This window comes from Pteropus alecto, unplaced genomic scaffold (genome assembly GCF_000325575.1).
Source record: "Pteropus alecto unplaced genomic scaffold, ASM32557v1 scaffold86, whole genome shotgun sequence".
NCBI lineage: Eukaryota > Metazoa > Chordata > Mammalia > Chiroptera > Pteropodidae > Pteropus > Pteropus alecto.
Window position 1 is genome coordinate 30,030,036 of NW_006442109.1, and position 27,816 is coordinate 30,057,851.

A 27,816-nucleotide genomic window follows, 5' to 3' on the forward strand; every position below is an offset into this window, starting at 1 on the left:
GTCAAAGAAAATCACAGATTTCAAATCCAATTGGAAAATAAATCAGATATGCAAACCAAAAAGTAAACTCAGCCTTCAATTTATGGAACTTTACCAGAAACCTGGTCAGAGGAATAGCTTCTTATAATAGAGAAAACAAGTCATGACAACTACCTATTGAACAAAACCATCAGTCTCTTTCTCTATGTTGTAAAGTAGAATTAAAAAACAAAACACAGCTAGCTACAGGAATACAGATGAGGCAACAGTCTAATTAACAAGTGGGGTCATTTATGTATCGCAAATCTGAATAAAATACAGGTCACATCTAAATTCAATCATGACAATAAAATACTTTCCATTTTCCAAGTTTGATGATAATAAATATTTACATGTTAAAAAATAGTTTTTGCTCATTTTTTTGTTTTTGTTTTTTAAAAAGACATAACATGCTCAAGGGTACACAGAATATGGGGAAAAAATCATCACTATGTCTAAGGGATAGTCAAATGGTTGTATAAAACAATGCTCTTACATATTAACCCAACTAAGAATGGTATCATAGGGAATCTAACATGGTGTTTACTTCAAAGATGACATTCAAGTATGTTATTTTGAATACTATGCCTAATGTATCTCTCAAGAAGTAAGCATTGCTAATTTTTGTAGTTTTTAATATCTTCTATACCCACCACCACCCCCTCCATATGGATCTCCATAACCTCTTCCACCGTAGCCCCCTCTTCCACCGTAGCCCCCTCTTCCACCATAATCTCCCCTCCCACCATAATCTCCCCTGCCTTGGAAACCTCCTCCTCTGCTACCACCTCCCCCACTTCCACCACCTCCCCAGCCACCTCTTCCACCCCCACCACCTCCTCTACCACCACCTCCACCTCCCCACCCACCCCTTCCGCTGCCTTCTTGTCTCTTTTGCCAAGGTGGCATTTCAGGGGGTGGTGGTTCAATTTCATTTGGCCGTCCTCCCCTGTCAGGCACTCTTCCCATCAGCACCTGTGTAAAAAAACATTTTCTTTCAGTTTCTCATATTTTAAAAGTTAAAATTTACTTAAATGATTCAAGCAATATTGAGGTTACTATTCTAATAAAGAAACAGAAGCCAAATATTTAAGGACATGAAAGTAACAGACATGGTAGTATGAATTAATATTGAAAATATAAATGTGATGTATGACAAATTCCTCACAATGTGGTATTATTTTTAAACAATTCGGGGAAATAGTTCTGAAACTTAAGGGCTTGTTAATTTTCTCATTTAAATTTGTTTAGCAAATTCTATAATAAATGTGGTACCTATCACGCTAAGAAATTTTTTTAACAAAACATTTTCAAGTACATAAACTATATACTTTAATTAAATTCATATCCATTTATACAACAACAAAAACTCTGAACTTTCTATTGCTACTGATTTGGTAATGAGCTATGTAATAAAAGATTATATTTCTAAGCACATTTTATTTCAACAAAGTATGAAATACATATAACATGGACATAATGAAATCAAGATGAATATAATAACTATAATCCAAGGTATGACTGCAAGGAGAAACAAAGATTCTCAATGAACTATTTCTTTTTTATGAGAAACTTAAGCTAACTTTCAATGATGATAGTAATTACTATATTATTATAAAAAAAATAAAAACTTGCTATCCATCCTTAACTATGTTTTACCTTAACTCTGTTTTACAATACTTTGAAGGATAAATCAGGGAAGAGTTTGGTTTAAGCCCCAATGTTCTGTAGAAAGGGCTTCCTTTATATATTCATGAACAAAGACAGACAAAAGCGAGGAGGGTGGCCCTCCATCCACCACAGCCAAGGAAAAGCCATTAGCTTCCAAATAATCTCTTTCAGGGAAGAAGGTAAAACCATAACTGCCTCAATTAAAATGACCTATGAATCAGGTTCTACTTCCACTGATCATCTAATCAAAATTATGTTTTAGTAATTTATGTTATAAATGACAGACAAGAAGTACAACATCCTCACTGTGGGGCAAGGTTTGAACGAAGTATGTAAAACATTCTTTTAAAGTCGGCAAAAATGCCTTAATTATCAAATCCCCAAAACAGCTTTTCTTCGTTGTTATTCTTAGTGGTCTCTCCACCAAACAAGCTATGTTGGTGGGTATATGGAAAGCTGCTGCAAGAACTGATCATAAGATTTCTCTCAAATAATCAGACTATAAATTATAAACTCAGAAAAGAGATGGGAAATTTCACTTAAAGAAGAACTCTTGATCCAACAAGACTAGATTGTAACCTGATGCAAGATATTAACATATTTCAAGACAGAACATTTTCAGAAGATAGGCTGATCTTAAAATGGAAGCAGGGAGGCATAAACACTGCTGTCTAACTGAGCAATAATTAGGTAAATTGACTTTATATACAACCATCCCTCAGATAAGGTATCATATATCAAGGATAACTTTCTCACCATGCTGAGTGAGAAACAACGTTTTAAAATTACCCAAATGCCCTAACTCCTGAATTTTTCCTCTTTTGTAATATAGTCTTTTTCTAAATAAAGAGTACATGCTAGCTGAGCTGACAAACATTCTAGATTAGTTTGTTGTTGCTGCTGCCATTAAGGTATAAAATTCAGACTCTTTGAACTTGTTTAAGACCTGTCAAAGAAATGGTTCTATGCTCTGAATCAGGAAACAGACCCCCCCAGAGATTCAGTAACTTTCTCAAGGTGATTCCTCTAAGTAAATGATAAAGCTAGAATGTGAATCCAGATTTATGACTCCAAAGCATGTGCTCTTCCCTTTAACACCAAGGGTATAAGAAACCTGTCAATACCTGAAATGATTCCTATATATTTTCACTAACAATGAATGATTACATTGCTGGAAAAACAAATAATTCTTCATAAAGCTATTGATAAAAACAATTCTTAATTCCTCTAATTCAGATAAAACTTTGGTTTAATCTATGAACAAAGAAATTCAAATGAACACACACACAAAACATAACTAAGCCTTGATGGAATGAAGCCCCCTCTACCACTCTTTTCTAGGAGTTCACCAAAACAAAAGAAAATGTAAAAACATCAAACAAGGATATTATAAATTCATTCTCCACTGAGAAAAACCAACCTTATTAATGGCACATGCCGTCTTCTCCCGGCTAGAGCCACTACTTGTTCTAATGATCTTGGATAGATCTTCACGAGCAGCAAGTAGATGTGCCAATGTAATCGTTGTCTTGGGTGACAAAGCATAACGCTTAGGCTGATAAATTCTTGCTATGTCATCTGTTTTCACCTAAATGACAAAAGTTAGGGAGAAAAGGAACCAAAGAACATTTCAATGAAAGAGCAATGGCAATCATTAATATCTGATAATTTGTATGTAGAATGAAAAAAGTAGACCAACAGATGCTTAAAGAATATACAACTACCAATAATAACTCGTTAACAAAGTAACACAAAAAACATTCTAGTCATAATAACAAAAAATAACCTAAAAACAGCTTTACCAAAATCACATATAAGACCTTTAAGAAAAAAAAATAAAAACAAAAGGAAAACTTGAATAAATGGAGAGAAATACCAAGTTTCTGGATGGGGACACTGAGGATTGTCGGTTTTCCCCCAGATTAACTAAAGATTTACTGCAATCCTGTTGGAATGGTTTTCGAGCTAAATGGGGGAGAGGGTGATTCAAAGTTAATCCAGAAACTATGTAAAAATGACTTAAAGAATTTTGAAAGAGTTCTATCAGTTATTAATATGCAATATGAAATTATCATCACTGTCATAATAGCTAATAGTCCCTGAGCACTTATTAAATGTGCCAAAATACTGTTCACTTAATAGTCCTGTCTTTAATCCTGAAAATATCCTTTTTAGAGTGTGGTTTTTATTACTCCCTTTTGCAAAGGGAAAAAAAAACAACCAGGCCTAGAAAGCTTAGTTTCCCCAAAATACAGAGAGAATCTCAGCTTTGCCTACTTCGTAATAAAGATACACTTGATTCCCAAGCACAGGTGTACAGATAACAGTATACTCTCCTGCCTCAGTCTAATGACATGAAACTTGGGGAGGAAAAAAATATATTGATGAAACAAAAAAGGCAATTAAGATTCTGAGCCTCATAGATGTATGAATGCAATAAATGATAGAGGAGCATCAAAGACCAGTGAGAAAAAGGATAGATTATTCTTTTAAATGGTGCTGGAATAAACTGTTAGCTATCTGTAAAAATAATAAGGTGCACCATATTGGAATTCCAAATACAGAGTTCACTGTTAAAGGTTTTATTTCATAACGAAAAATTTAACTTTATTACAAAGATTAAAATTATATATATATATCAAAACACATAAAACAAAATCAAAAGCCAACTGGGAAAAATATTTAACAAATACAGCAACTAGCTAACTTCCTTAATATATAAAAAGCTCAATCAAAAGGAAAACAGGAAGACTCTAAGGGGAGGAAAAAGACACAAATAGAAATTCCAAAAAAATAAGAGGAAATTCAAATGACTAATAAGCTTATGTAAAAAGTTAAACTTTACCAATAATAAAAATAAATTAAAACAATTTAGTCTTTCTTAACCATCAAGTTAGCAATAAAAGTGATAATATTCTAAATATTAATGAAACTAAAGTGAAGATAAAATTTCATTTACCTTACTGACAGGAGTTTAAATTCATACCAATTTCCTAAAAAACAATTTGGCCATGTGAATCAAAAGCACTAAGAGTCATAACCACTGACACAATAAATTTCCATTTAGGAATCCATCATAAGACTGTACTTTGATTCATAAATAAAAATTATACATATTAATATTCCTGGTATTTGTAATATAGAAAAAATATACAAAGTAAGAAAATTAATTATGGTATCACTATACAATAAAATATAACAGCCATAAAAGGACACTGAAATGTTGTCACATGAGATGACATGGATGAACCTTGAAACCATTATGCTAAGAAAACAAACACAAAAAGCCACATATTATATGATTCTGCTTATATGAAATGTCCAGAATAGGCAAATCCAAAGACACAGAAAGTAGATCATAGTCGTGGCTGCCAGGGAAGTGCGGGGGTGTTGGGAATGACTGCTAATGGGTGCATATTTCTTTTTGGGGTGATGGAAATATTCTGGAATTAGATAGTGGTAATGATTACAGAATACAGTGAATATACTAAAAACCACTGAATTACACATTTTAAGATGGTGGATTATAGCTCCAACAATTAAAAATTAAAAATTAATTTTAAAAAGGGTATGGAAATAGAGCTTTTAGATAGGAGACAATGATCACAATATATTCTGTAAAGAAAACAATAAAATTATACTGTCCTAATTCAATACTAGTAAAATAATTTAAAAGAAACCAGATTAACCATACTAACAAAAGTGTATAATCTTTTTGGAAGGTAACTCTGGAATATATGTCAAAAGCACTAAAATCATGCATATTCTCTGATTAAGAGATTCTACTTGACCTGAATCTTGAGAAAGAAAAAAGAAAAACTGACGGCATCACACTCTCTGATTTCAAATTGTATCACAAAGCTATAGTAATCAAACAGTACGGTACTGGCATAGTAACAGACACAGATCAATAGAACAGAGTAGATACTCCAGAAATAAACCCACATATGTCTGGTCAATTAATTTATGACAAAGGAGATAAGAATATACAATAGGGGAAAGGACAGTCTCTTCAATAAATGGTGCTGGGAAAACTAGACAACATGCAAAAGAATGAAAGTGGACCCGTCTTACACTATACACAAAAATAACTTAAAATGGATTAAAGATCTTAAAATGGAATATAAGACCTGAAACTTTAAAACTTCTAGAAAAAAACACAGTTTGTAAGCTCCCTGACATCAGTCTTGGCAATGATTTTTTTGGATTTCACACTAAAAGCAAACTCAACAAAAGGAAAAATATATGACTGGGACTACATTAAACTAAAAAGCTTCTGCACAGCAAAGGAAGCCAACAATAAAATGAAAAGTCAACCTAATGAATGGGAGAAAATATTTCAAAATCATATATCTGATAAGGGGTTAATAACTAAAATATGTAAATAACTCATACAAAACAGCAAAAAAAAAAAAATCTGATTAAAAAATAGGCAGAGGATCGAATGTACATTTTTCTAAAGAGCATATAAAGATGGCCAACAGGTACATAAAAAGATGCTAAACATCACTAATCATCAGGAAAATGTAAATTAAAGCCACAATGAGATACCATCTCACACCTGTTAAAATGGCAATCATTAAAAAGTAAAGAAATATCAAGTGTTGGCAAGGCTGTAGAGAAAGGGAACCCTCTGTGCACTGATGGAGGTTAATGTAAATTGGTATAGCCACTAGAAAATACAGAGGTTCCTCAAAAAGTTAAAAATACAACTATTATATGATTCAGCGATTCCACTTCTGAGCATTTATCCAAAGAAAACGAAAACAATAACTTGAAAAGATATATGTGCCCCCTAATTCACTGCAGCATTATTCACAATAGCCAAGATGGTAACAACCTGTGTCCATCAATGAATAAATGTATAAAGAAAATGTGATACACACAAACACACACACACACATGCAGGAATATTATTCGGTCATAAAAAAATAAAATCATGCCATATGCAACAACATGGATATATCTTGAGAGTACTGTGCTAAGTAAAATAAATCACAGAAACAAATACCATATGATTTCACTTTTATATGGCATCTAAAAAAAAAAATCAAAAAAATAACCAAGCATAATCAAGCTCATCGATACTGAGGACAGACTGGTGGCTGTCAGATGTGAGGAATGGGGGAGTATGTGAAATGGGTGAAGGGAGTCAATGGCACAAACTTAAAGTTATAAAATAAATAAGTCACGGGGATGTAATGATGACTATAGTTAATAATACTGTATTGCATATTTGAAAGTTGCTAAGAAAATAAATCTTAAAAGTTCTCATCACAAAAACAATTCTGTAACTTACGGTGATCATTTTGCAATATATACGAATATCAAATAATTATGGTGTACACCTAAAACTAATATATGTCAATTATAACTCAATTTTAAAAAAAGAAATTTTAGAAATATATCATGGACATGTACAAAAATTTAGCTGCCAAGGATTTCATTAAAGGGTCAAATAAGGAATTAAAGGAAACCTCAAAGTCAATCGATAGACTAGATCTATATAAAATTTTCTGTAAAGTTTTAAAATGCTGTAGAATAAATGTTTGATGAGTCATTCAACAATATCAGGCATACGAAACGGGATAATTTAACAAGAAAACTCAAGGTATAAATGCATATACTTATATAATCAATTAGAAAGGCTGAAATGAAAGGCCTAAATTGACCCATAGCCTAAGAAAAAAACATTTCTAAAATCTCCCCAGACTAAGAAGAAAAGAATAAAAATACAACTTCCTTTGTCTTAAAACATAATGAAAAAAGATCAAGAAAATAAAATATGAAGGTATTTCCTAAAGGCATATTTTCTCAAAGTCTCCAAGTTCAAGGGTAGTAAAGAGTCAACATGCCCATTAGTCCATGCCACTCTAAATGTTCAAAGAAAAGAACATGTCAAAACTGTTTTGGATTTCTCTGTAAATTTAAGGCCAACACTGAAATTATCCTCTAAGTTACTATATTAAGACATATTTAATATACTACCTTCACAGTTGTCCTTCTATTCCTAAATTCCATTTTCTCATTAAAATTCTAACAGGTTAAACTGATAACCTGACATGTATAAAACTTAACCTATTAAGTTTCCAGAGGTCAGTAAAGCTAGCACCTCCCATACATCTGAACTCTATTGCATTTCTTGAGGCCAGCAATCATGTCATCTACTTCTTTTGTAAGCCACAGCTTAGAGCATCTCAGTTTCTTGCATATAACAGTTATTCCAATGACATGGACACTCACATATCTCTGGAGTTTATCCTGGTGCACATGCAGAAAAGAAATAGGCTTTAACCATCTGAGAAGCTGATTAGGTATCACAGACATGGAAATCTTCCAAAAATATTCTACACTTAAGCATAGAGAGTACTAAAATGCTCATCCAGAACCTGGTACATCATAGTGCTTGACACATATGAGATGCTGAATAAATGTTTATTGAAAGAAAATACATAAAAGACAGTCTTCAACTCTGCCTTATAACTATTCAATTATTGTGCTTAAAAAAAAATTTTGTTCCCTGAAATAATAGATTTCACCAGCAACTTTGTTCTAAGCACTCTTCAATTTTCTGTATCTGTCTGCCAGGTGTTTGGAGGAGACTCTGTATAATACATGAGGGAGTAATTCTACGTAAATAAGTCAGAATGACCACACTACATTATAAAAAGGTATACGCATACTACAACAAAAAATGGAAAACAGGAATACAGATAAGAAGGGAACCAACATCTTAGAAAATGAATTCTGGAGGCAAAAATAAAGGTTAACTCAAATCTGTTTGTCAAACAGTCTATTCCTTCAACCCTTGGTGCCATACTGCCACTCCACCTCCTCTGACCAAAGAAAGAAAAGTGTTTAGAAAAAATGAAGTTTTTCTTCTTGAAAAAATGAGCACCTTCAGAGAAAAGACTTCTACAAATCAACATTAGGAATTCTCACAGCACCATAGCCAGTTCCAAAGACTCATATCAACAATTCCAATCACTGACTGTAGTTCCCCATCAGTCTTTCAGTGTCTTGCTCCTTAATATGGACAACCAGTAACCATTGTGCATTTGAAGAAAGTCACCACAAGAGAGAAAACAAGAAAAATAAACAAATAATTACCCTGGAGGAAACAAAAATAATTGAAAGCCAAAAAAAAGGTAATTTTTAAAAACTGTTCATCCTCGTTCAGAAAGATAGCATAACTATAAAAGAAGAAAAATATGGGAAAAAAAAAAAAAACCTCTAGAATCAAAAAGAATTTCTGGATAAAAATGATGGCAGAAACGAAAATTCAATACCAAGGAAATTTCCAAGAAAGTAAAATCCAAAAGAGAAAGAGAAAATGAAAAAATAAATAAAGCAACATAAGGGGATCTATCCAAGATGTCCAACACCTGACTGACAAGAGTTTCAGAAAGAGAAACACAGGAAACAAAAGGAAAGAAATTAATTTAAAAAATATAAAAGCTAAGAGTCTACAGATTTAAAGGTCCACCTCGTATTTACAATAATGAAATAATAAATACCCAAACCGACATCTACTGTGAAATTTCAGACTCCAAGGATAAAGAGTCCAAAAGCTTCCAGAGAAAAATAAAAGGTCATCCAAAAGCATAGAAAATGACAAGTTTCTCAAGAGTAGTACTAGATACTAGAAAACAATGAAGCAAATACCTTCAATAGTCAGAGAAAAATATTTTCAACCTAGAATTTTATGTTTACCCAATCAAATGTGACAGCAGAATAAACATTTTCAGAATACAAGGATTCAGAAAAATCACTCCTATGTACCCTTTGTTAGGAAATTACTTTTGGATTTACTGTAGCAGAATGAGGAAATAAACATGAGGTGGCAATTCGATCCAAGAAATAGTGAGATAGCCAAGGATAGCCAAGCAAACAGCCCAGATTTACTACAATAAGAAGACACGTTTTGAGGAGGGAAAGTATATAGAAAGTGGAGAATTCATTAGACTATCCAATTTTAAAAGTATATTTAAGAAGAAAAAGCAGCACCAGCATATGCTAGAGAAACCTAATACAAGAAAAAATAACATCCAATTAGAAGGAAGATGAGACATCTGGTAAAATGAATAACGGCCACCCGGAAGATGTCCACATCCTAATCTCTGGAGCCTGTGAATATGTTACCTTGCAGATGCAGATTAAGGATCTTGAGATAGAAAAATTACTCTGGATTACATGAGTGGGCCAAGTGTAATCATAAGGATCCTTGTAAGAGAGACACAAGAGTGTCAGACAGGGGAAGGCAAAGTGACACTAAAAGCAAAGGAAGAAAGATTAGAGGATCCTACACTACTGGTTTTGAAGATGGAGGATGAGATAAAGAGCCAAGGTACACAGGTGACATCTGGTAGCTAGGGAATGCAAGAAAACAGATTCTCCCCTCAAGCGTCTGGAAGGAATGCAATCCTGCCAATACCTTCATTTTAGGACTTCTGTTCTCTCAAACTGTTAAGAGAATAAACGTGTATTATATAAGCCACTAAGTTTCCAGTAATTTGTTACAACCACCATAGGAAACCAATACAAGACACCACATGGCGAGAGAGACCACATCAGAGCCAAGAAGACAACCAAAGCACCCCAGCAGACAGCAGAACCCAGACATGTGAGACGAGCACCTTGGATGTTCCAGCTTAGCCCAGGTACCAGTTGAATAAAGCTGAATAAGTGCTGATGCAAGATGGGGCAGAAAAACTGCCCAGTTAATCCAAAGAGTATAATAATATTAACAGCAGAGAGTAACATACACTAGATTTACTCTTCCACTTGAAACAACTATAAAACTGGACAACCCATGTGAAATAGGGATTTTTTTTTTCCGACACTGGACATCAAGGAACATAGGACTGTGACCCCTGAAAACAGAGGGAGCAAATGATTTCCTAAAATTGTCCCAGCTTACTGTCAGGAGTTTCCAGTCTATGATGCAAGGTAGGACAAAGCCTGAGTACAGGTTAGATGCATAAAATGGGTGGGATAGAAGACAGATCTCTAGAAAGCTGTATGAAGAGATTCATATTTAGAGATGCCCATATCCTCCAAATCCCTCTTCAACTGGACCACACTCCACAGCCTTAAGACACTTTTAAGAAGACTTGTTCAGGATCAGTACTACCAATACCTATTCCTATGTCTTTCTTTCTTGATCAGTTGCTCACTTTATCTTACTGTCTCATATAATGCCTTCTTTTATACATATCCTTGAATAAATCACAGTTATGTATGAGTTTAAAATAATGTGAAAGATTTGGGTAGAAATAAAATATTTGAAAAAAGGGATTTATACAAGACCAGGATCGTTATATAAGACCAGTAGTCGGCCTGGGTATGTGCTTCAGAGTGATAAAGTACAAATGTGGCATAGTTACATAATAGACAAGAAAGACTGAAGAACTGTCAAAGAGTACCACCTACAGGACACAGACGGCAAAACAGCCCTACCTTTGCTCTATCAGACCATCCGAAGGACTGCACTGTAACATCCAATCGTTTCATCAACATCCGCCGGCGGCACTCATATTCGCAGGAAAGAGCATCGTTGATTCTTTCCAGTTGTTCCTAAACAATTTGGAAACAAATATTATAAGTTTTAGATTCTTTCATTACACATGGAAATTTAAAAATTGTGGTCAATACTTCCTATTAATTAAAAAAATACTGTACCCAATGACTATTTTCTGATCCAAGAGACTTTAACAGTAAATTATTTAAATAATAGAGTATCTGATAGAACATTTATGATATTCAGAAGATATTAAACATATAAATTAAACTCCAAAACTGGTAGAATTTACCTTATCTTCAATCAAACATATTAAGCAAAACATCTACTTGCTAAGTCGTCTGAACCAATAAGGAAAGAAATACCGGTAACTTCCAATCTTATTGGCTTTAAGCTATTGTCCGTTTCAAATGACAACTATGCTAACATAATGGGCTCCATAAATACTCTTGGCCAAGTAGTTTTAAAATTAATAAGCTGATCAAAAAAAATGTCTGGACCTATTACTCTAGAATATCAATCCATTTTAATTCTCCAAAATAATACAAGCTACATATTGTAAAATCTAGATGTTCATTTGTAAAATTAAGTCATATTCACTAACTGAATTATATAAATCTAATAATAAAAAGAAGGGGGATTTACCGCCTGTTCCAGATTTAAATCAATTTTCAGCAGTGGTTTTCCCACATGATTTTTCTGGACTTTTGAGAGAATATCTTTCACCTAAAAGTAAATATAAAAGATTGTGAAACTATATATCCCTAATTTAAAGCAATCTTATTCTTGTTTAAAATGTTATTTTGAATGCTAGATAATAAAATGTTAAAGTGAAATAACTAAAATATACCCCTACATATTGGGAAAGAATATCACTACTACTCAGAATATCTTTTTCAAAGAAGTATTAATTCACACATTACTTTGCCAGAATAAGAAATAATGTAATAGACAACTAAAGTAGCTACAAAAGGTTTTACTATGAGAATCCGTATGATTTTGGATTTTCTTAAGATGGCACTCTCTTACATCCTGGTAAATTCTCAAAAGGAATATTAACACCTTTGATGAGCACATGATTTTTCTCAATTAATTACTATCTACACATTCCAATTGTTAAGTATTCTGGTTTCACTGTTCAGCAAGACAACATAGATGAACAAGCCCTCTCAATTAGTCTCTACATATACGTTTCATTCCTTTTGCAAAGCCACTAATTTATATTACTTGAAACAGTTTTACTCTGGTGAGTAAGATAGTAGGCATTCTTTTTCGCTTTAGCAATATAGGGGTTATTCCAATAACAGTCATTTATCCTGAAGGAAATGACTAAGAAATGATAGCCTAAGTTGGGCTCGCCCTCCTAACTGTAGAACCCTTTACTATCTAAAGAAAATATTTCAAAACAGAATGAAATATTTACAGTGTCTCAGTTAACTAAAGAAAGGTAACTAAAGAAAACAATCAGGGACAGTTCGGATTTTGAGGGGTATGAAGCTTATTTAATGTTGGAGGGCATTCTCTTTAAAAGAATTAAAAATTATGAAAACGAAATTAGCATGAAGATTAGTGGTGATAGGGAGTGACTGTAAAGAGGCACAAGGTTTCTTTTGAAGGTGATGGAAAGGTGATGAGAATGTTCTAAAATTAGATTTTGATGATAGTTGTACTCTGCAAATACACTAAAATTCATTGAACTGCACACTTAGAATGGGTGAATTTTATGGCACGTAAATGATATCTTGAGAAAGCTGTTTTTAAAAAATTTGCTTAGAAAGAACTTGTGCAAATGAGGAGTCTCAAAGCTTAAGCTTTATTAGCTTCATAGCAAATCTACCTCTACAACAATTACTGATACAATTCTTACGTATTATAATTATTAACTTATTCTGTTAAAACATACCTTTTGTATAGATTCACCAATTATTGTAAATACCTCCAATTTAATTATTTCATATATTACTAAAAGTTTTAGTGGTAACTCCTCAGTCAAGAGGAATTCTGAATGAATATTTGCAGTTTCTTACACGTAATCACAATCCCAGGATTTCAACATTAGATAACAGTTTTAATACGTATGTGATAGTGAGGGAGTGAAGAGTGTAGACTCTGGAGATTGACTGCTTGCGTTCAAAAGTCAGATCCACCACTACTTAGAAATCTGCTTGTCTAATTTATTAAACTTTTCAGTACCTCAGTTTCCTCATATAGCTGTTGTAGATAATGGTACCTAACTCATTATAGATGATCTAAGAAGGCAATGACTTGTTACATATAAACATTTAGGACAGTAAATGCTATATATCTGCTATTATTTCCATTATTATTACTATAATTACTCTAGATTCACATTTAAATAGCTTGGAGTTGGAAAATGATAATTTTCCTCCCAATGGTGACAAAGTCTCTTCTGCACAATATGGAAATTTCTGATAGAAACTGAATGGAGAAGGAAGTCCTTTTAGGTAAATTATTTAGCCACAATGACCATAGTAACAACTACCTTATAATTAGCCTGCCAGCATTTGAACACTGGTGTTATAGCCTGCTTTAAGTAGGGAAAAGAGAGGTTTGGGGATATTGCTAATACTAACTGAAATGCCTAAAAGGAAAAAAGCCTCTTTGGGGTAAATATGTGAAAGCACTGGGAGATTAGGAAGAGTCTATAATTCTGCCTCAATTTGAAATAGTCCTAGACATTTCAGCCAACCCCAGATCATTCTTAATCCAGAGGAAAAGAGAAAAAACTCTGAAGAATAACTTGTTAACCCAGAAAGTATTTTTGAGCTGCGATTCACAGACATTCCTTGGTTTGCAAGTTCTCCTCCCACCTCAAAAAGTTTTAATATTGTGTTTTCATCTTAATGATACTAAAATTCTCTCACGTGAAGACAAATCTTTTTCTTCAGTTCATAAATTATCAATGCAAAACAGTACTTTATTCAAGGACTTAAAGTAGTGTGCCTAAAAATGGAGTTTTAGTACCCATTTTTGAAAGTGAGAATTTTTTCTTTAAAATGAATCCTGTATTATTCTCTAGAGGGTTTCTACAAAACCTAGGAATTAGGCAAAAATTTGATCTATGAGAGCAACATTCTAACATATGGCTTGACTAGGTAGGAAAAGCAGTTTAATAACTGAAAAAAATCAAAAAGCTTGAGGTACATATTAAGTGGCTGTTTTTACGCCATCAGGGTACTCATTTATTCATTCACTATACAACATTTGCTAAACACTTATCCACCAGAAATTGCACTTGTTCACTACCAAAGACAACCACATTGCAATTCCATTAATGCCCATTTTAAAAAATTTAGTTTGCCTTTGACTTTATAGGTTAATTCTACTTTTTTCTTCATAATGTATTCATTCCAACCTTGTTTAGAAAAAGAATCCTTAAATTTGCAAAGTGATTTCTATCACAGCAACTCTCACAAAGCCTAAGAGCACTAAGATGTGATCACTGAATATTAGCTATAAGCAAATTAGGTCACATAAATATTAACTCCAAATCTAAAATTTAGTTTCCATGAAGATAAACTTCTCCTGAAATGGAATGAATATCTTATACTTAAAGGAACTATTTACATGTTAGCATTTAGTTGCATTTGGGGAAAGAAAAATAAAACAAATACAATACCTTTGATTCCACTTGGCTTAGCATAAGCGGAATGTCAGAAGTTGTTGACTTAGGAATACCAAGGGTGTCATAGATAGCGTGAATTTCCTGATAAATTTCACTATTTTTATCCAATTGAGAATTTTTACGTTTCTTGTTCTGTAATATCTGTAAAGCTTGAAGCTCTGTACTTAAAAATACTATAATAAGGAAAAAAACAAATAATGTTAAAATCCACACAAACTCCTTAACAATCCCACTTCTGGGCATATATCCAAAGGAATCAAAATCAGGATCTCAAAGAGATCTGCACTACCATGTTCACTGAAGTACTGTTCACAATAACCAAGATACAGAAACAACCTAGGTATTCTTCCAGAGAGAAAATGTGGTATATACATAAAACGGATTATTATTCAGCCTTAATAAAGAAGAAATCCATTTGCAACAACATGGATAAAGCTGGGAGACACCGGGCAAAGTAAAAATGTAGACATAGAAGTACAAATACTACAAATTATTTTTATGAGAAATCTAAATTAGTCAAATTCATAAAGCAGAAAGTAGAATGGTGGTGGCCAGGGGTGGGGGTAGAGGGAGAAACAGGGAGTTATTAAACATAAAATTTTTAAGAACCAATAATCTATTTGAATGAAGTTTTGAAATCAGAGGGATCGTGGCATAGTCCTAAACCAAAGTGGATACATATTGGTCACTTATACAAGATGAGTAAGGCCTAGAGATCTATTACTTTGTAGTACAGTGCCTATAGTTAATAGTACTGTACTGTATACTTAAAAATTTGCTAAGAGGGTAGATCTCACATTGTTTTTTTTTATCACAAAAAGAAATAATAAAGAGGGCGGGAGGAAAGAAACAGACAGGCAGGCAGGCAGACAGACAGACAGACAGAGCCTACCCACAAAGAGTTTAAAGTTCAGTAAGAAAAACACAACAGTAAATCAATAATTTAAGAATGTCTAAGAATATGTAAAACTCTGATAAAATAGTCTCACTTATATGCACAGAGTACTCAAGCCAGGGGAGAATGTATAGCTCTAACTGATCTATTAGTAGACAGAGTAATCAGAATAATTGTTTGCCTTCAAGATACACCACCCCTTTACTGTCACCATTTCATTTAACCCTTTCAACAGCCATATTTAAGAAAATTACTCAAAAATCTTAGGTGGTTATTTATAGCCTTGTTTTAAATTAACTCTCACTACAGTAGTTAAAATATTGGGGTTTTGTTTTTATTTATTTTAAGTAATAATCATGCACTCCACAATTTAATACAGTGTCAACTTTAGCTGAGCAGAAAAAATATCTGAGAAACTTTAAAAGTAGAGGTGCCTGGGTCCTACCCTGAAAGATTCTGAACCAGTAGATCTGAAGTAAAAGTAGGACATCTGTGTGGTACATTTTACAACCAAGGTGATTCTCATGGGCAGGGAGGATTGAAAGCCACTGATGTAAAGTCTTTTCCATGCAATCTACACATGTCACACAATCTAAAGAGCCCACGGAAAGTTAAGACCAATATGTATCAAACTTTGCTTCTGTGAACTATGCCAGGGTCCCTCTGGTTTTAAAACCTCATTAAAACAAATCACCCATTCAAAAATTTATATTTTGGACAGAACCTTGGCTGAAGTCTGCCTTTGTTCCACAGAAACATGCGCTATGTTACAGTAACAACAAGAGTTCAGTCTAATACTTAAAATGGCTAATCCATGCAGATGGTAAAAAATACTATGAAGTCTTCCCACTGTAATCCTCAGACTCCCCTTCCCTTGAGGCAATTAGCATTATTAGTTTCTTATCTTTCTAGTCATAAATATGTATGTATGTATGTATATTTAGTATATGTATCTACCATCTATATATTTTGTAGAAACAAGGTATACTATACATGTTCTCTATTTTCATTTTTTATATACCAATATATCTTAGAGATCATTCCATATCAGCATATTTGATCTGTTTTCATTCTAATAGCTATATTGTGGTATCATTGCAAAGATGTACCATTCCTACTTAACTACTACAATGCCATAATGAACATCCTTTTCATATATTTCTGTACACTTGGGGAAATAAATATGTATTCCTAGACATGGAATTGCCAAGTCAAAAGGCACGTGAATTTTAATTGTGATATTAATAATCTGCCTTTCCAAAAGCTTGTACTAGTCATTCTACCACACGCTAACACCTATTGTATATGAGAATGCTCACTCCCCTAAACTTGTATTATCAATTTTCTTTTTTTGTTGTTATTTGCTAAACTGTTAAGTGAAAAAAAAAATAGTATCCTGTCATTTTACTTTTTTTACTCTGAGGGATACTGTGCATTTTTTCATGATTAAAAGCAATTTTTAAAAAACTTTTTTCTGTAGAATGCCTGTTCATGTCTTATGTATTTCATACATTTTTTCAGTGAGTTTTCTTTTTCTTCTTGATTTATAAAAGCTCTCCACATAGTAAGGAATTTGGTCCTTTTTATTTTATACATGTTACAAACACTTCCAAGAAGAACGTGAAGCTTCTTTTGTATGTTTTAAAGATAGTCTAACTAAAGATAAAGATGGAGTAGATGCTGGTAAGATTGTCAACTGGTATAACCTTTCTGGAGAAAACTATGGCGATATATACCTAGACCAAAGATTTTTGTTTTTCACGTTCATAATCTTGGTCTAACTAATCCAGAATTATGAGCAAAGAAATTTAAAATGGAAAAAGTCCAAGTACCCTCAAATTTGAAATCTATTAAGTAAAAGTATGTCCATAGCATACAATGTTATATAGCCAATTTAAATGATTTTTTTTAAAATAAGTGATGGGAAAATGTTCACATTAATGGAGGAGGAAGTAGTGAAGAAACTGCATTTGTATAGGATCTCAAACTTATTTAAATGTGTATATACAAAGGAAAAAAAGAAAACAAAATACACCAAAAAGTTAGTCATGATTCTCTCTGGGGAGTGAGATTACAAACGGTTTTCTTCTTTACAATTTTATCTATTTCATAAGGTTTATATGATGAGCATCCAATTTTTTAACAGATATAAAATCTACCATTCTATTTTTAAGTGTACATTATCCTTAAGTACAGAGTGTTGTGCAACCATTACCACCATCCATCTCCAGAACCTTTTCACCTTCTGCAACTGAAACTGTACACATTTAACACTAACTCCCCACCTTACCTGGCCTCCTAAGCATGTTTCCGTAATCAGAAGAAAAAAACTATACCAATTTCTCTTATATATCCTCTTTACTTTTACCAGAAGCCTATATTACTATTATTGCTGAGCTTCTTAGCAGCTAAGGCAAAAAGGTAAACATGATGAATTACTTAGCTCTCTTTAACTGAAAGAGTTTGCAAGTTCCTCTAAGCCATGCTTTTTAGAATCCTTTGTCTCAAAATACCCAGGGGTTACTATGATCTCCAATTAATAACAATGGTTCAGGAAATCAGTGACTCACACTCAATGAAAGGAAGGTGAGGAAACAGTGCAAGAAAGGGAGGGAGCATAATTTTTAACCCCCCCCCCCACACACACACAGACATACAAGGTTATTCAAATATCAAAACTCCTATCATCACACTGGTTAAACACAAACACGTAATTTCAGCTCAAATAAAACAAACATTGCCAACACTAGCGCCTAGAAGGAATATATCACATGGATCTTTGTATAAATGGTACAACCTAATAAAAAATATTCAACAATAGAAAATGTTAGAAAATTTTTTTCAAATGGTCACTGTTTGTACAAGTTTCAAAATAGCATGAAATTAAATTGAATTAAAAAATTTTTGAAGGGACCCAATGGATTAATTACCATAAATAGATTATTTATGGTAATTGTTTAGATATAAGGTAATTTATACTCCAAATTCATCCCTAACGAAAATAAGCCAGACTCACTAAAATTCAAGTGGCCTAAGGGTGCCTTTTTGCCTAGAGCAGTTTCTAGTACAATAGTAAGTATCAATAAATATTTTTGAAACCACTACCATTCAGTGCCTATCACTAAAACAAGATCCGATAATCTGCTTAGCAGCCTAGTTTCAGAGAGTTTTAAGATTAAATAAGACTTTGGAGATCACCAACTTTTTTGCCTTCTAGTCATAAATACTAAGAGGTGAATTAGGCAAAAGAAAAATTACTAAAATACTATATAAATCACAAACACAGAAAATTCTATATTAGCCAAATAAATCATAAGTGTTAGAAATCTTATAGAGTACATTATAATTTATTATATACAAAATGCTTCATTAATGAAATTTCATAAATCTTGAAAATAACAAAAACCAAGTCAAACACATGCATTTAAATGTTCAAAGATAACTTACATAGAAGTTTCAAACAGTCATCTTTCTTTTTTAAACGGTCTTTAATATCTCCTGATATGAGTACAGAATATGGACATGCCATTTCTTTTAAAAAACCACTTATCTCAAGCTGGAAGCTTTCTAGATCATCTCTCCCTTTAAAAAAAAAAAAAAGACATTATAAGATAGTGATTGAATAATTACTATTTGATCTGATACTATAAAATCCACCACTAGTTGATTTCAATTTTACATTCAATTTTACTTTTTCACTTTGACATTCGATCCTTATGTGTAACCCCAAAGCTTAGGTAAAGGTATCTAATTTCCATATATAGAAAGCAACACTTAAATTCAGAAACATAAGTATCAATTTAAAACATAAGTATCTAATCGTGGTATTTTTATATTTAAATCCCTGAGGATTGTCCAATGGACTTTCCATAAAAGCAGATAAAATGGAAATATTTTATGTAACTGAAATATTAAAAAGCAATTATTATAGCTATAATTAATTGGCTTCAGAGCAAATGGTCCATTTCTATTGTATTTCTATGGATTCGGATAATTAATGCAACCACCTAATTATGCTTCACTGCTTACCCTTCTTTCATAACCTAATTATGTAGGAGCCTGTATCAAGTTTTGAATTTAGCTTAATTTACTCCACATCACATAAATTCTATTAGATTTGGCAAGGAAAAAAACAATTTAAAAGTAAAGATAGCTTCAAAACGGAAGGCTATTTTGTCCCCTAGCAAATACCCAATAATTTTTATTTTTTAATTTTATTACACTATTTGAAACTCTACCAAAGACTCACAAAGACTCCAGTTACCAAGACAGTAATGAATTAAACTTTATGAGCTAGTACAGGAGTTTTTTTATAAAAGTATTCCTCTGTGAATCCATGTCCTGAGTTACAGGTTTAGTAATACAATTTAAACTAGGGATTACATGTACTTTAAAAAACAAACAAAAAAAGGACTTTTAATTCAAAATAAGCAGTATTCAAAAATTAAACTTTTTGAATAACCAAATTCAGACTCTACTTTTTCTAAAGAACAATACTAAGGTTAAGACAACAGATAAACAGTAATTGTTTATAATTTCATACAAATTTAAGAATTTTGGGTTAAAATGTACTCCAAAGATATTTAATATAACATACTGAAGTTCTTCATACTGATTTTTCTTTGTACTGTGGGCATACTACAGATGAAACTGTAAATTATAAGCTATCATTTCATTTTACTATTAAACAGAAAAGTAAATAAAACACAATGCCAATACCAGCTGAAGTGATACTTTCTTCCAAGTTGCACAATGATTTTATTTGAGAGCCTAACCAAACACAGAGCTCTGAAAATTCAGGTGAAGATAGTCCATCCTCAGCTGCCTTGGTAAGGGCTTGCTCTTCTAACAGTGGTCCCCTATACCTAGAAAGGAAGACATAAAAGGTTAAAACAAGGAGAAAAAAAAAAAAAAGAAACCCTAATAGTCTTTATCATAGCCTACTGCCTGTTTCTGTAAATAAAGTTTTATTGGAACACAGCCAAAAAATGTATCCATTTACAGACTGTCTCCAGGTGCTTTCATACTGCAATGGCAAAGTTGAGCAGTTGTGACAGACACATTATGGCCAGGAAAATCTAAAGTTTTTACTATCTGGTCTATTATAGAAATAGTTTGCCAATTTCTGCTCTATATAGTTTACATTTGGCTTTTTTTCCTATATTTTAACATTTTAAAAAGTAAAATTATCAACCAATTTTAAGAGAATTACATATAACACAAAGTCAAAAAGAGCAGTCTAATAACTACACTAGTTAGAAGAATAAAAAAAGGAAATGTAGTGAAAAGAGATCAGGCAAATTTTAAATTAAAAAAATTAAAGCTGAAAAAGACCTATGAGATCATTTTAACCTAACTCATTTATAATTTTATACTTTTAAAACAGTGCCACAAAGTATATTTGAATAGAACCTTAAATTTTTAAATCATTTTATATATTATCTTAGTTGGATTAGATGCCAGCTTTCTACTTTTGTTGTTCTTTCTGCAACTGAACTTTTTTCACATTATAAACAAATATTTTAACATACTTGATAGGTTTTAATCCATTGCAGTTATTTTTCTTTTGATATTCAAACTGCCCTATCTCTGGTTAGTGGGAGGCCATTCATGTTAGCCAATGAGACCTCTGATTTATCCCCAGTATTCTTTGAAAACTTTCCCTGCTTTCTATGACAAGATGTTCCCGCCCTAACACCGGTAATCAGCATTTCTCCACGAAACCTTGATTCTTTTTAATGGTAGTTAAGAGTACTCAACCTGGTACTAAAGGTTAGTTACTGTATCTGTACCTTTTTAAGAGAAATTACATCAGAAGTTCACATTGCTATTTCCTATTCAAATTTAGAACTGTGGGTTTGTGGGAGGGGTTTAAATTTATTCGTCTTACATTGTTATCTATTTTCTCTTACAATGAAAATTCTGGTTTCTAATGATATTTACATAATCTTAGTAAAAATAAATGTAAATTACATATAGTTTCAAAATAGGAAAACCAAAATTATTACTAACACCAATGTTACTAAAAACAATGTTTTTATCTTTAGAATATATTCCAGTTGGATGTGTAAAAAAACGATTCCTTCCCATGTGATTAAATACCTACTCAACATATTCAAAGACCTTTGTTTCATTTTGCTTTTAATTTTTTGTTCTGATTTTCTTATTTAATTATGTCTTATAATTATGAAAAACATCTATATGGTTTCAAAGTCTAATTCACAAAACAAGGTACATTCAGACAAATCTAGTTTACAATCTTAATCTTGTTCCCTCTACTCTGTTCTATCTCTCCCCCATAGGTAATTATATTTATTGGTTGTGGTTTGTCATTCCATAACATTTTTAAATATAAACATATAAATACTTTTCCTTTATTTAGATAAAAGGTAGCCTACTATATACTGTTCTATTCATTGTTTTAAATATACACACACTTACATACACATATTTATGTGTACTAGAGATCAATAGAGCTACTACTCCACCTTTATTGTTGTATAGTACTCCACCGCCTAGATACACCATATTTTATTCACTATGGCCCCACTGAAGGACATTTGGGTTGTGTGCAATGCTTTTCTATATTAAGAAATTTGGCAAATTTTTGTCAGTGTGTATCTGGGATAGCTTCCTAGAGATGGAATTGTTAGGGTAAAGGGTAAGTGAATATGTAACTTTGCTAGATACTATTAAATTTTGCTCTACAGGGGTGGTACCATAAAGGTATAAGAGTACTCACCTATTCCCCCATAACTCAAAGTTGTCAAACATCTGGATTTATGACCATTTAGTATCTCAGTATATAGTTTTAATTTACATTTCTCCCATGAATAAGACTATCTTTTCATATGTTTAAGGCCATTTGCATTTTTTTTCTCTGAATTCTCTGGTCATATCTAATGAAGGTATTTTCAAATCTCCATTTTGCACATAAGAAATTAAGAGTTAACGATGTTAGGATACCTGCTATTTATAATTCATTTAATCTTTACAACAATGCTTTGAAGTTAATACTATCCTAATTCTGTAGGATTAGAAAATAAATGATGACATGCTGATTTAAATCTAAGCAAATAACCTGGCCAAGTAATGCAGCCAAGTAAAGGCAGAACTGGGACTAGACTGCTGTCTCTGCAACTCCAGTCAAGACTGGTTCCTCTATGTGTTACTTTTCCTCCATGTCTTACAATGCCTTTCATTGAGATTTAATAGTAAACATCTTATTTCCTCCAACTTGCTTTCATTTCTGCAATTATCATAAACCCTTGAATTTAATTCACATAGTTTTTAAGTTATTTTTACTAAAATACCAACTATAAAATCCAACAAAAATTGATTAAATCACCAAAAAATACTAAATTTAGAGGAGAAGAAACCCCACAATCCTTAATGCCTCACCTCACCAAATCAGGTAAAAAAGAAAAAAGAAATACACTTAACAAACCTAACATCTAAAAACAATCATTATAGCAACTAACATTATGAACTGCTCTTAGGCCAGTGCTATGTGCCTTATGTATATTACCTCATTTAATTACCACAATGTCCTAAAAGACAGGTATTAGTATTATGCTCTTAGTTTGTCCTATAAATTTTTATTTAATTAGGAAAATACTACTCTTATTCAAACACTAAGGATACCGCCCCTAGACCCAGAGTCCCCCAGAAGTTCTCCATACACTGGAACCATAGCTGCTGGTCTGACACTACTTCAAGATGGGTGATCCAATCTTCAGTGTGTTAGGGCCATTGGCAAACCCCCACAAAGATACAGCCAGGGCCTAATTTACTTTGTATTCTATTTTCATTAGCCGACATATAAAAATATGAGATCCTTCCTCTCCCCCTATCATTTACCCACCCTAGTGGCTTGCCTCTGATCCAGCTCTCTACTTCTCCCTGTTTCCCAAACTCTTCCATTATGTTCCATCCATGAACAACTCCTATATCGCCAATCTGTTCTCAAAAAGGTTATTCCTACCACCTCTAGCTTTGGCTATTTTACTCTCTCAAGTTCCATAAGAGCATATGGGTTTGTCTTCCTTGATTCCCAATACAGCATTCATATCATTGCTCCCCCATTATCTTACAAATATCTTCTGTTCTCTCCAGGCTCAGGACAGTCAGATTTGCCACGCTCTTTCTCTTGTGATTTTCATCTATCAACCTCTTGGATATTCCTCAACATTCCCTGTGCTCAGTTTCCCTTTCCATTCCCATTTTTGGTATTATATTAAGTTTCTTCAAAGTCTACATATATACCCTATCCAATACCCTGAGCTCTCGACTCTGTAATTTCCTCTTTTCTAACTTTTGCCACCTGTCCGTGAACCACCCCCTGGACCTTGCCATCACCTAGAAATACGCCATCTCTGAAATCACTAATTCAAACATGTCACTCCTCAACCACAACCTACATTTATCCTTCCAGCTTGCTCTTCTGACCACTCACTTATACTCTGTTATCATCCTTACCTCCATTCCATTGGTCTCTCTATATTTTCTGTATTCACTAGTTCCCTGCTGTCTTTACTTTCTTTCCTTCAATTTATATTCCAAGGAGTATCATTTCATTTTGGTGCTCAATAAATACCTACTGAAGAAACGAATCCTTAATATTGTTATCTCCTTCAGCTCTAATATCCAATCAATCACTAAGTCCTGTAATATACTTCTTTCCATGTCCACTGCCACTAAGCAACCATCACTTCTTGGTTAGATTACTAACTAAATTCTCCAATCTACTCTGCACCTTGCTGACAGAGGTCACTTTTCTAACTAAACATCTAATAACTCCTTTTTATTTAAAATCCTTCAATCATGTCCCACTGTTATGACAAAAAACAAAATCTACAACACAGTCTAAAAGGTGCTGCACGTTCTGGTCCTCATCTAACTCTCCAATCCAATCTGCCAACACTCTGGTCTTTGCTCTGACCTCCAGCCACATCGGTCTCCTTCCAGATATTCTAATACAGCATGCTCTTTTCCAGTTCAAGGTTTTTCATATTTTGTTCTCACTATAAGGATACCTTTATCCTCCTTTCCTATCCAACCTCACCTAGTTAACTCCTATTTACTATTCCTATTTCAACACAAATGTCACTTCCTCAGGAATCTATCACTAACACATAAAACTACATAGGTCCTCTTATCCTGTTATGCCACCCTGTTATTTTCCTTTAAATCACTTATTATAGTTAATAAATGTTTGTGTAATCATGTCTCTCCACTAAATTGTAAGCTCCACAGGGACAGGGACTAAGTCTATTTTGCTCACTACTGATTTCACCGAACAACGTCCAATATAGAGTTGTGTTCAATAAATATATGAAATAAACTTCTCTCCATAATGGTGGTCCTCAACCTAGTCTGTGAAGCTTTTTAAAAACATGCAGGCCTACAGAACACCACTGAAGATCATGATTCAGTTTGTAGTATATACCAGACTAGAACATTTTTTGCAAGCTTCATACATGATTTTGATGCACAATCAGGGTTGAGATCCATTGTTCTATAAAATCACAGACTGTCGGAACTGAAAGAGACTTCTGAAATAATCTGTTCCAGTCTGCTCCTTTCACAGATGAGGAAACTAAGTTATTTCTACTTTGTTTTCATTTATAATAATACTATATCACTAAATTGTTCTTTCACAGAGATTTCTCTTTTTAATTCTTCCCTTTCATTTCTATTTATCTAACAAACTAAAGTATCTTCTCTGATATCCTAAATGTTTTAATCACAATAGAAAATGCATTATTCACAATGTACATGGACAGTATTTTTAAAGTGTTCAGTTATAACATACTGTAAGTAAACAACTGCTCTTTTTTCACATTTCATTATCATTAAAGGAAAATTTAAACTTTCAAATCTTGTCTTTAGTTATTCTAGGCAAAAAATCAACTCTAAAGTATGCAAACTGTTACACTTTTCATATTAAATAATCTGAAACTAGTTCTCCTTGATTAAAGCAAAAATTACAGCAAACTTTATTTTTCAAAACATCTATAATATAAAAAAATTCGAGGAATGAAGAAAAAAAGCACTGATTTAACCTTTTTCATTAACTATTTACAGAATCCCACTATTCTTATCTGGAGTACTTAGGTGCTCAAACTGTTTGAGGCCTAAACACTTCAATTAATTATTTTAACTTCTTGCTTTGGTTACTTCCTTAACCAAGTTAACTGAAAATCTCCAAGGGATATCACAAAAGTGAAAATGCCCCCTAAATAACTGATGGCTCTGTTCTTTCATTTGGCAAACACTTATTCTGGATCTACTAAGTGCAAGGCTCTATAACACTGGGTCACTGCAAAGTATCATCAGGGTCCAAAAGAATCAGTTCATAGAGTAACAAGTGCAGCTTTAGGGGTAAAAAAGGGGGGAGTGGGAGTTTCAAGCTTCACACTATTCCATTCAAGAAACTCCAGCGTGTGACAAAGCAAACAATTGTGCCAGATGGCTCAAATCTCTTAACGTGTATTTTGTGACTCTCAACTATCTGGCCCTATGCTTACCTCCGTGCACTCTCTTCTTTGAACTTTTCTTCATTCATTTACCCATTCATTCAGCCACTATTTATTGTGTCAGACACCACTATAGAATGGTGCTGGTAACAAGACAGGTAAGACACCTGTTTTCTGGAGCTGACTGGGGCTGGGGGCGGGAGTAGGGTGGGAGCATTAAAGGGACAAATGCGCAGGACAAGCTAATTTGGGATAAGAACAATGGCTGTGAGGTAAAATAAGATAAAGCTGAGAGACCACGTTGCATTTATTGCTCCCCATACCTAGAAGTATTACCACCATCCCAGGAGTTCTCATAGCACTTCCCACTCTAAATTGTAAATACCAGCACACTCTTTGTAGCCCCCACGACTATGTAAACTACTAGTAACCTGAAATTCTTTCCTCTGTCTAGCACACAAATATGCATTAATGAATATCTATTAATATCAAGTAAATATGTTAACGCGTGAACGAAATAGTTGAATGAATGGACTAGCACTGAACTAAAACATTTTCTTCGGTCAAGGAAGCAAGAGAGATTCGCTCCCGAGCCCTAATTAAGCCACAGGTTGTACACCACAGCAGCCAACAGTCCCTGGCCGCAGTCCAGAGTTCCAGCACCTCCCCCTGGGCGCGACAACTACGTCAACAAAAATACCACCCGCGGGGTAGGGACATGCTTCTCCGGAGGACTGAAGCTAGCCTGGCTGCTCCGCGCCATTGCCGCCAGTACCCGCTGCGGAATTCCGAGGCGAGGAGTTTGGGAGAGGGGGCCGCGCGCCCCAGCTCTCCGGCCCTACTCCACCCCCAACCCCGCAAAAGGATTTCTCTCCCACCTCCCTCTTAACTCCGTCGGCGCCGGAGGGAGTGAGGCAGAGAAACAGGCCTGCACCGAGCTGCCCGAGCCCAGAGTAGACCCATGGGGAAGAGACTGCAGCAGCCAAGCCGAGGGAAAGCTTACATTTAGGGGGAAAAGACGGCCCCAGGAACACTCACCCCAGCGCCTCTAGCGTGTCCAGCACGTCCCCCTCCATCGTAGGTTCGGGACCCGGCTCCGGCCCTCTCATGGTCCTTCGGCCCAAAGCTGTTCACCACTCTAAGGAGCCCGCCGGAAATTGGCGTTACCGCACCAAGGTTCCGGTGGGGGTCTCGACCAGGACTGTTTAGGACCTTCTCTGACTGAGGGCGCAAAGGTTCCCGGCCTGGAGGCAATCAGTGGTGGTTGCCTAAAACGGCTTTATGTAACAATAATAACTGTTTTAGGTAATAATAAATTATAATAGTAATAAAAAGACTTGTGTTAAGTTTGTCTATTGAAATCTATCTTAGCAAACATCGCTATTCTACCCAAGATCTTAATCTGACTCCTGGGACCTCTCTTTTTATAACAAAAATTCTGAAATAATTATCGAGCTAAAATTAGTACCTATACATATAATTCTTAAATCAATATACACGGCAATATTCCAAGTTTAAGAAATAAAAGAAATTTGTAAAAATAATATTGTTTCATTATGAAATGTAAATCAACGAAGTGATCAGATGT

At 33.7% G+C, this 27,816-nt stretch overlaps 1 protein-coding gene across 1 annotated transcript; it reads right to left on the bottom strand.

Moving 5' to 3' along the window:
- Positions 1–63: 63 nt before the first annotated feature.
- Positions 64–27,409, bottom strand: FAM98B (family with sequence similarity 98 member B). Its single transcript, XM_006920509.3, has 8 exons — positions 27,267–27,409; positions 20,470–20,615; positions 19,198–19,332; positions 14,850–15,028; positions 11,855–11,935; positions 11,149–11,265; positions 3,110–3,277; positions 64–993 (listed from the first exon to the last, which is right to left on the bottom strand). The coding sequence occupies exons 1-8, from the start codon at positions 27,335–27,337 to the stop codon at positions 652–654; spliced, it is 1,239 nt and encodes a 412-aa protein (XP_006920571.1). The 5' UTR covers positions 27,338–27,409; the 3' UTR covers positions 64–651.
- Positions 27,410–27,816: the final 407 nt, after the last annotated feature.